The sequence below is a fragment of the Saccostrea echinata genome, unplaced genomic scaffold (assembly GCF_033153115.1).
Source record: "Saccostrea echinata isolate AGI-Se365-2 ecotype Australia unplaced genomic scaffold, CSIRO_AGI_Sech_v1 ptg000008l, whole genome shotgun sequence".
NCBI classification, from domain to species: Eukaryota; Metazoa; Mollusca; class Bivalvia; order Ostreida; family Ostreidae; genus Saccostrea; species Saccostrea echinata.
The window spans coordinates 1,446,772-1,458,098 of NW_026889757.1; the positions used below are offsets into that span (position 1 = coordinate 1,446,772).

At 32.9% G+C, this 11,327-nt stretch overlaps 1 protein-coding gene across 1 annotated transcript; it reads left to right on the plus strand.

Moving 5' to 3' along the window:
* Positions 1 to 8,377: 8,377 nt before the first annotated feature.
* Positions 8,378 to 11,124, plus strand: LOC133181129 (G-protein coupled receptor GRL101-like). The gene is made up of 3 exons (XM_061315671.1): positions 8,378 to 8,519; positions 8,666 to 10,660; positions 10,973 to 11,124. Exons 1-3 carry the CDS (start codon positions 8,378 to 8,380, stop codon positions 11,122 to 11,124), a joined length of 2,289 nt encoding a protein of 762 aa, XP_061171655.1.
* Positions 11,125 to 11,327: the final 203 nt, after the last annotated feature.

Consider the following 11,327-nt stretch of genomic DNA (forward strand, 5'->3'; position numbering starts at 1 on the left):
ATTTTTCAAATATTTAATGAATTTAAGAAATTAATTTATTGCAATTGTTTAAGCATGCTCTTTTTTGTCCGCGTCGTTTCGATTTATGAATATTCATACGACATATTTGACTTTGTCTAAGTTTGTGTTATAAATAAGAAGCCAAGATGCAAAGATTTAAAAAATAACATATTTTAAATTCGTAGGAAATTTTAATATTTTTGGCTTATCATGTATTTTTATCGTATTTTCTTTTTTGCGTATGTAAAGCAAGTACTTTTTTTTTTATACACAAACACAAAGTTGGAATTCTTGTAATTGAATGGACTTGAACTAACATTTTTATGAACACTAATTGTAGCAAATTGTAGAACCAGGCGTAAATCTAAAATATATTTGTCCTCCTTTCTTCAAAACACCTCATGTCTGATAAAGATTTCAATATGAGTATTATTCAATTTAAAACTTCTGTCAGAAGCTATGTGTGTCATTACCATATCCACTTCCTTCCAGTGTAACCAGTGGATTGTTGTTAAATTGGGATGACACGTTTTATTGTGTGTATTTCAATGGTGATAAATACTTCTCACATCAAGCTATTTTTATGCCTCTGCAATCAAATATTTGGCGGCATATACGAGTAGTTTTTGATCTGTCCGTCCGTCTGTCTGTCTGCGAAAACATTAACCTCTGCCATATCTCGTGAACGGTTTGCGTTAAGGTTCTCATATTTCACATATTTATTCCTTGTGACAATTAAGACCTTTTTCGTTAAATTTATGTAAAATTTTGCTAAGTAAATTTATTCTACCTCTTTACCTTGGATTTTGACCTACATTTGAAAAACTTTAACCTTGGTCATGGTTGGTGCTAGGACTTTCATATTTCACATGTGTATTCCTTGTGACAAGACCTGTTTTTGGGTACCATTAATTTTAACTTCATTATATTGATCTTAGGTTTTTATCTACGTTTGAAAAACTTTAACGTTTGCCATATTTTCTGAATGGTTAAATGATACGACTTTCTTATTTCATATATTCCAAAAACTCCAAAGAATTTTTAGAAAATTTTAAATGTTGGAATTTCGATGAGCATTAATTTGCTCCTTTATTAGCCGACCTGTTTTTACATTCCATCTAAACGAGAAAAAGAAAACACTTTCTGTGGTATTCAATATGACATTCAAATATTCGACGACGTTTTATCAATTAAAAATAAATACTTCCATTCATATGACAACTCGGTTAAGCCCAGCGAACTCGAAAAAAGACACCATAGATCTGTCACATCTATTCATATCTGAATGTTTTACTGACTATAGAAGATAAGGGCCAAACAGATGCATACCTTCCTTATGTAGTGATATTTCACCAATACCTGCATTTGATGTTTATGTCTCTCAACTTATTCGATACTCAAGAGCATGCTCTGAGTACGATCAATTTTTTTACCGAGCCAGACTACTGACAAATAAGTTTATATTAAAGGAATTTCAACAACCTCATTTAAATTCAGCATTACGTAAACTCTATGGTCATTATAATGAACTTGTTAGCAATACAACGTATCACTGGGTGGTATTTTGACCGACATATTTCATAAGTTAAATTAAGAGACTAATAGGAGAACATCTCCCTGACTGATTGCTTGCAAAAAATATGATAGGTAACAATAATTACCTTGGAATTCAGTCTCGAAGCAGAAAACCCCCGTTTGTTTATAAATTTTGTTTCTTGTTTATTTTTATTATTTGTACTGTTTGTAGGTTTTTTGATTTCGATCACTGTTCGTTATCTTCACCTTTTTACACGTGTATTCACTGTGTCAAGACCTATCTTTGAGTACCAAATTTTTGATCTCATGACCTTGATTTTGGAGTTTGACATTTTACTGAAAAACTTTAATCTTGGGTCGTATTTTGACTGACAAACATCATATCAATTGTTAAGCCTTTGTTTTAATACTTTCCGTCTACCTAATCAATACATAAGGTTCACGGCGGGTGTAACCAGTCGACAGGGGATGCTTACTCCTCCTAGGCACCTGTGTTTCCACCTCCGGAAATTCCATGGGGCATGTTTTATGCCCTGTTAACAGATTTTTTATGAGATCGATCACTGTTCGTTATCTTCAACAACTTTTGACATGTGTATTCATTCTGACAGGACAACCTATCTTTGGGTACCAAATTTTTTACTCCTGACCTTGACCTTGGTGTTTGACCTACTTTTGAAAAACTTGCCATAATATTTTTAATAGTTAGTGACATGACTATCATATTTCATGTGTGTTTTTCTCGTGACAAGACCTAGCTTTTGATTCCACGTTTTTGACTTCATAAAGTTGACCTTAGAGTTTGACCTATTATTGAAAGACTTTAACTTTTGCCACAACTTCTGGTTGGTGTTAGGGTTTTCAAATTTCATATTTATATTCTTTTTGACAAGGCCTTTCTTTAATTTTTTTTTACCTCATGACCTTGACCTTGGAGTTTGCTTACTTTTGAAAAACTTTAACCTTGGCGATGAGCCTCATACGGGGGCATCAGTTTTTGTTATTCTTAGCAAAAAGGTCATGGTGATTTTGGCATTAAAAAAATCATGTGAAGGGAGAAAATGATATCAAGTTAAATGAAGTTTGACGACATTGACAACTAAACATGTAACAGTACATTGACCGTTACTTTATAACCCTGGCCTCATCTCAGGACCACTACTACATTTCTACTGTAATGATTATAACACACAGTAAATATGGATCTTTTAATCAAGGGTCACAATGATTCTGCATCTTCAAAATTTAACATTTTTAACATCTCTTTCAGGTAATTTGCGATAGTATTGTCATATTGTTAATATTGTATTTACTGCCACTGGCGGGTCAATTCAAATTTTACATCCTTGAATTCATTTCACTCGTGAGTTTTAAAATTAGTTGGACGATTGAAGACAGACAGATAAGCAAACAAACGAGGATAAACCATGAGGGAACCATAAATATCTAAACCCAGAGAGAGAGAGAGAGAGAGAGAGAGAGGGGGTTCTCAACTGACAAATCGTTCTCCTTAAGCTTTCGTCACAGAGAGAACTAAGTATAAGAAGCTTTGACAGTAGACCTTAAGGCAGAAGGTAAACTTAGAATGGGGTTTACAGTTTAATACGGAATTAAGGTTTGTTTAAAAAATGAACACAACAGAGAATAACTTCTAATGAATCAATTTGAAAGCGTTCTAACTTTATGAATTTATTTTTAAAAAATCACGTTGAAAAGTGAGTCACAATTTGAGCGAAAATTATTGTTAGAATTCTTGTTATTAAAATAATATAATGTTATGGAGTTAAACATACATGTATAAATAATTTGTATTAAATGGAAGATGATCTTCAAATGATCGTCAATTTTCAAAAATTTGAATTCTAAATTAGAAATAAAAAATAAATTGTTTAAAATCATTGCAAACCTTAAAAAAAATCAAGCACTTCTTTCTTTCGTGTTTTATAGCCCCCTCAAATGTTTGTTAACATAATGAGAAAATGTCAATCGTTATTGGACGTTTGTAATAAGTATATGTATATTCTAACTGTGTTTTCTCAAATTGTTCCAATATTCAGTATTGTGTTACAGACGTTCGGTTCTTGACGCATTGTAACATGTTTCGTAGCATATGTATTTTAAGTTCATTATTTTTTGTGAGTTTTGCTGACGATGTATACGATGCAGGTGATCACAGTTTGGGTGAGTTATTTTGTAAATAAACTATTGTTTTATTGTTTGTTTATATCTAAGCGTATTCCTGAAAATTGTACATTAATATTTCTATAACGAATGATAATATACATAAAAAAAGAAGTTTAGGTCTTTTTAAGGATTAAAGTACAATCATATTTAAACGAAAAATCTAAGCATACTAATGACATACGCAGATAACGAAAAGTATTCAAGCTCCATTTAAACAATACAAATCAGGAGCAGAACAAACTCCATGGAGGAGTGAGCATCCTCTGCCGATCGGTCACATCCGCTGTGTGTTCCTTGTCATGATCGGGGAAAACGTAGACAATTCAGTGTTAAATAATGGCCTAACAATTGGTATGAAAAACGTCAGTCAGCATATGACATATTGATAGGTTGTATTTGCTGACAAGGTCATTGTATCGACCATAAAACTTGCAAAATGATGAGTTCAAACGAAACTGTTGATGTCCTTGTTTCATCAACTTGTTTGTCAATAGCTTGCCTCGTTTCAGAGAGAGAGAGAGAGAGAGAGAGAGAGAGAGAGAGAGAGAGAGAGAGAGAGAGAGAGAGAGAGGACTTTAGATCACCAAATAAGATTTAAAATGAGATCTAAATGGATTTTCGGATTATATGGAACCATAAACTATACGCTCTACACCACCATTAGCGAACTGAGTCAGGAGGTAATGTCTTTGTCGAATATATAGGTATCTGGCTCGCTTGACTGTGATGACCCATTATATATAATATGGGCCACAGCAATAAAACGAGCTTTTTCCATGTTTATTTTTTATAGAGACGGTTTTCGTAGAATTAATAAGAGAGCTATTTTCATATAATTTTTTTTTGCGAAAATTACTTAAACCAAAGATAGTTCCTGATTTTCGTATCTACTTCAAGTTTATGACATGCTCAATACTTATTGCCCTTCAAGAATATATAGGATTTTATAGATAATATATTCTGTTAGATGACACTGGTAATGTCGCACAGGAATTTGGATTGATTGATTGATTATTATTGTTTGATTATTGTTTAATTATTGTCGAGTCGGCAATATTTCAGCTATATTTCGGCGAAAACGAAGTATTTACTTAAAAAAAATCTTCTATATTTGAAAAAAGTAAAAGGTTAGCGAAGAAGCTTTTTTAGTGTCATTTTATAAGAATAGTCTACTTCCTTATATACTACATAAATATTGCATGTAGTTGAGTGTAACATTGAAAATTTTCACCCCATGCAAGAAAACCATTGTCAACCGAGGCGCAATATTTATTATATTATACTGAATGTTTTATACAAATACATATAACAGTGAACCATGCGCGCATAAATTCTGCGCAGTCACTATTTTTTTTTTTTTTGATATCACCCGTCGTCAAGCAATGTTGACTGTTGCTACGCTGGATGGGGTAGCTTCATCATTCAGCGGGTAATAGTGCTTTTTAACAAATGTTTCTCGGCGAATCATATTCGACTAATTTACATGTACATGAAAGTATAATATTAGTAATTATTACCTTGACAGAAGTATGAACAAGTATTACGAATATGTTAGATTTTTCCTTTCTTTTTTAATTCCTTTCCCAAACTCCCACCCCCTTTGATATCTGTGTGTTGGTGTAGTATCATTTCACAGGTATAGGAAGCTATAATTTGGAGACTTTTTTTTAAAGCAATCCATCTTTGTGATCCTCTCCATGATAAAGCCCTGAGCTATACTGTAATACTTTGGTTTCGTTTTTCTTTCCTTCATTATTGTGGCGGAAGATGAGTTCAAAAGATATTGCATTTTTTATGATCTTAAAGCATAATTCGCTCAAATATCATATTCTCTGATCTTTTCAAATTCTCATAATATCACTTAAAAGTAAATGTGTGGTCAAGATTTCCTGTTACCAAGAAAGAGATCCGAGTACACGTGGGTTTCTGAGACGAACAAGGAAAAATCTGTCCTAAAACACTGTCTCTAGGGAGCAGATAAAATCAGATTTTACGCATATCACAAAGTGCAATTTCATATTTAAAAGTGAATAAAGAAATGACTAATTTGAATTTAATAAATTTTTTGATTTTTCCGACAATTTTTTGTACATTTGCTAGAATGATGATTTTATCAATATATGAGGAACTGAGTTAACTGCGTCAGGTTCATTCTCTGAACATCATCTTTTCGGTTTGATTTTTCTTATATTAAACCTTGAGCAATTTTAACAATAGCATTTACAAAATCGAATAATTTGGTTCTTTTCATTTATTGAAAAAATGCATTCTATTTAAAATAAAGACATTTTCTTAGCTTAAAAAGACTCAAGAATTTATTAATAGATTTGCTTTTTTTCACGTGACGTGTTCACATTTAAAACCGTGTGATGCATCAGATACAGTAAATATAACAGGAAAATTAAAAAAAAAAAAAATAGATAAATAATCTTTTTTTAGTAAGTTGTAATTTTGAATACGATACCTGTGGATGGACAACGCCTGGGTATATGGTATACAGCGACCAAGACATTCTGGTTTGTGGTTTGAATGGAAATTCGAATGCATGCTTTCTCACTGATCAACTCCAGGATGGAGAACCTTGGAGCAGAAGACAGATTCAATCGACACCTCTTTTTGGTATGAAAACTCAGAATCGCAATATCAATTGCTTACTTTTTAATGATTATTGCTTGTTTTTTTTTTATACCAATCAAAACTTACAGCTCGCTAGTCTAATGAACTGAATATGTAGCATTGTGATCTTGCATTATGCGGTCTGGGCAGTAATATCTGATGATTGTTTTCTCACAACTCACATGTAATGTTCAATATTTTATTATTTATTTCATTATCAGCATGATTAATTAATTTTGATTGAATAACTGATGGAATAAATAGAGGAGCCTTATTCTGCAAATGACCACGCAGAATTTTTCGGCCTCTTCTCAAATGGAAAACCATCATGTAAGGATCTTGACAAGCAGTGTTTTTTTTGACGTCTTGACTGTTGACGATTTAGGTTAGCATCTTTTTCGGTCACTTTAAACTTCCAGCACAACACACTGGCACCTTTATGGTGACGATGCAATTGCCAGCAACCTGTGATTTTTTTTGTTTTGTGAATTAATGCAAAAATACAAGGAATCAAAAATTAAACTTCTTATGACCGAATAAGACAAAAGCTATTAATAAATACTGGTTTAAAGTTTTATTAGAAAGATTGCTTATTTCGATTTATTCATGTTAATTAAACAATAAAATAACCAAACTTTCTTTAGTTGTTAATATGGGAATTAATGTTGCTAACGCGCTTTATTCAATTTGTTTGCGCACACTTTAAGACTACATCATTCAAAATGATAATTTAAGGCTTAAAGAAAGCTGATTTTCTGAGAGTTGCATTAAAAAAAATAAGAAACCCATACATTGACTTAGCTCAATGGCAGAATCCTCGATTCAAATTGTCCTCTACCTCAGGCAGACAGCTTAGTTCTCGGGTCTGACAATGCGCATGTTGACTTCAAACTCAGTAAATGTATAATGTCGTTATGACTCTTTGTCTCCCCGTATGAATCTTTGATTATAATTTCTGCCTGTGGAATGAATGCCTCAAAATTCATCTAAACATGCTGCGACCCTCATGCTTAATATAGGTATTATTACATATTTTAGGGTTTCCAGACAACGTTATTCAAATGGTTCAAGAACTTGGCAACATGTCTGTACTGGGCACGATGTATTTGAATCTACCAGAAATAAGGCAACAAATGAGTGATATTGTCAGTGTAGAAATTCCTCTTTCAACCGATCACCACTGTCTCCAATACCATCACCTTGTTATAGGTAACGCAGCTTTAATTGTGGCATATATCACTGATTATTTTCAACCATTCGATCTTACGAACACACTCTGGACACATGGAGCATCACCCGTGATCGGATTTAGCAGCCACTCGGTCATTCTTCCGGTTGGAGTCAAATTTAAGGTATCGTTTTCCTGGAGTTAAAAGTAGGATAATTAAAGAATACTAGAATTTTACATTCCTAATTTGTACAATGAAAATTTACGAACACTTACTATTTTTTTTCAAAATAATAGCTTTAATAGAAAGTATTTTTTGATTGGATATATTTTGCGTCAATTTTAAAAGAATTTTCCATCGTTTCCTTCGTTTTCTTTAACAAATGGTTTTCATTTTAAAGCTTGTGTTTCGATCATTGTATGATGATTCAATTTATGGACTAGTTTTTGTCGAAAAAGTCACCATCAGTGAAGGAATTTGTAGTAAGTATGACTTTATTTTCATTTTTTTTTAAAGAATTAGTGAATGACATATAATTTATATTCCAATACATATTAATTAACTAAAGGTAAAGTGGCCTTTATTTTCATTCATAAATTACGTGCATTGCAACTACACTGTATGAGTACATAAACATGCATCTTAATATTGTTCAAAGAACTGAAAATACTGTATTCATCTCAGATTTTATCCTTCGTTTGCAAATAAACTGTAATATCAAGATTCATTTTTTTTTATTTGAGCATCTGTATTTTTTGTTAGCTGCTATTCCTTAATTTGTAATTTTTACATTATATGTTAAATGATTAAGTATGTGCTCAAATCTTTTTTTCTGCAAATTATCCCACAGAGAAGAAATACATGTATATGAAATGTCTATGACATTCATTTTATTAGAGTATTGTGGTCCGGATGAATTTCGTTGTAGTCGTGCACGAAATGAATGTATACCCTTAACCAAAGTTTGTGATTTCAAAACCGACTGTCTTTACAAGGAGGACGAACAGCTCTGTGGTAAGTACAACTCAGTATATATTGAAACATATATACATGTAATTTTAGATAGAAAATGTTTTCATTGCATATCCCCCCATCAAGATTGGCAATAAGCAAAGCCATACGAAGTATCACATTCTAATGGATCTCTGATTTTATTCCAGATTTCAAAACTCTGAATGACCTTTGCAGCCAGGGCTTAACGTCACCTTCTCCCAATATATCTTTGCAACACAACATGAAAGACAGCATTGAAACAGACGTAAACGCCCTCGATACCCGTTTGAATCCCTGTTACAATGGACAGCTTTGTTCAGGTGGCTTCTCTAATACTTGTTATCTATCGTGTCCCACTGGTTGCTCCTGTTTTGGCTTATCTTTTATTTGTACCTCTAACATCGCTCCAGTCTTCGCCACTTCTGTTACGCTAATGGGTCTAAAACAAGAGAAACTGGAATTCAGTACCTATAACTATGACAAAATCTATCGGAATCTTATAGAACTTAAGATAATTGATTGTGAATTGCAAAACTTAATAATTGTTGGGTTAGTTCCGATACAAATATTAACTATTAGCAACAGCACAATCGAGGAAGTTTACATTGAAGATGCTAATAATTACCTTCAATATTTAAATATAGTTAACAGTGATTTTGGGGAACTAAAATTTGATTTGTTGCACGGGTTTAAAATTTTAGGATTCGAATTTTATGTTCACAAAAGTTTGCTGAGAAAAATAGTTTCGACACAATATCCCAAGTTGACTGGCGTGCATGTGCACATGTCGAAGGCCATTGGTTTTCCGTACATGGTCCATCGATTTTTTAATAAAGTAGTCAATTTATCGTTTTGTGATATGCTTGATCCACCTTATTCAAGGCAAAATATCATCACACTTGATCTAAGTCACAATCTTCTGAAAACCTGGGAAATTTCACCTTTTGTTAGAATTTTACATCTTCAGCATAATTTGATTGAAACCGTAAATTTCACAGGGGATCTTTGGCATTCTCAGGCTCGTTTGATGTACCTAGATTTATCCTATAATATTATTGAAAAAATTAACAAAAAAGATCTCGACGAACTGCCAAATCTTTTATATTTAAAAATTCAAAATAATCGGTTAGTTCATGTTCATGAAAGCGCTTTTAAAACCGTTTCAAAACTTTTACATTTAGATCTGTCAAGTAATTACCTCCGTTATTTAAAACGAAGTCATTTCATTTATTTGTCAAATTTACAGTATCTTTACCTTAAAAACAATAATATAAAGGTTGTAGAAGGAATGTTTGATGGTCTTATAAATATTCAGTTACTTCAGGTAGATTCCTTTACGTTTTGCTGTGCTCAACCAAAGGCTGTGAACAAAATAAATTGTTCAGCACCGATCAACGAGATCTCTTCTTGTTATAACTTAATCGACACCCCCCTTCTGACAATCATAATATGGTATATAGCCATTTTAGCTGTGTTTGGAAATTTATTGGGACTGATTTATAGATTTTTGGTCTTGAAGGAGAAGACTATTTCACCTTTTGTCATTTATTCTATAAATCTTGGAATTGCTGACTTCCTAATGGGAGTGTATCTTTATATCATTGCTGGTGCTAACTTAGTGTTTAGTGGTAGATATGGTTTTGAGGACGACTTTTGGAGACATAGTCCTTTATGTGTATTCGCTGGTGTTGCGGCTACTCTCTCCAGTGAAGCGTCAGCTTTGTTCGTCCTTTCGATCACCATTGACAGAATTCTTATCATTCGTTTCCCTTTCTCAGGATTAAGAAACAACCACTGGGTTCCTAAAATAGTTTCCTCTTTTGTTTGGATTCTTTCTCTCCTGTTGGCATTGTTACCTTTAACCGAAAGTGAATACTTTAGCGATTATTATTCCAGTTCTGGTATATGTATTACTTTGCCATTATCTACTGTACGTAAATCGGGATGGGAATACTCTATGAGTATATTTGTCGGCGCCAATTTTCTTATTTTCATTGCCATTTTACTTGGACAAATTGTAATTTTCGTCGATGTGGTTCGAATGGGAAAAGAAGTGAGCTCTCAACGCAATATGCAAAGAAGAAGAGAAACCAATTTAGCCAAAACTTTAATTGCGGTTGCAATGACAGACATGTTTTGCTGGATTCCCATCGGAGTAATCGGTAAGACAAATGTTCTAGTCAATGAAATTCATTCCGTTTTAGAGCATTTAATTTTAATTTTTTTTTATTCTTGAGTTGTAATATCATACGGGACTGATATATTACACACACATTTTTTTTTCCAATGCTCATTGCTGGACTGACATTACTTTGGAAAACCATGCAATGCATGTAAGACAAATAACAAATAATTGCATAATCAAGTTACGTTTATGATAGTTACATTTAAGTTTATATTGATATCATGCCTTTGATACTGTATTTAGGCTTACTGAGGTTTATAGGTATTTATGTCACACCTATGGTATTTAGGTTTGCTAACATTTATGGGTATTGATGTCACGCCTAAGGTGTACGCCTGGGTTGTTGTCGTAGTTCTTCCTATAAACTCGGCTCTGAATCCAATCATCTACACATTCTCAGCAATTCTAAGGCGCAGGGGACAGCAGGTACGACTCAAATAACGGTATTGTCCAATTAAGAATGAGTTACATAGCTAATAATCTCTGTTTTGATTTGACGTATTAAAGATTTTTAGCTTAACAAGAATGTCAAAGCTCCATTAAGCTTTTTTGATCGATATAAACTTGCCCGTCGGCGTCCGTCTCTATTCTAGCGTATTTTAATTTTTACATTTTCGAGAACCAGAGGACCAATTTTAACCAAA

What these genes read in the sequence shown, in the direction of transcription:
- LOC133181129 (XM_061315671.1), top strand. Translation starts at nt 8,378, where the DNA reads ATGTCTATGACATTCATTTTATTAGAGTATTGTGGTCCGGATGAATTT. An exon ending in GGAGGACGAACAGCTCTGTG is followed by an intron (nt 8,520 to 8,665) that starts GTAAGTACAACT and finishes ATTTTATTCCAG; the next exon opens with ATTTCAAAACTCTGAATGAC. An exon ending in GATTCCCATCGGAGTAATCG is followed by an intron (nt 10,661 to 10,972) that starts GTAAGACAAATG and finishes TATGGTATTTAG; the next exon opens with GTTTGCTAACATTTATGGGT.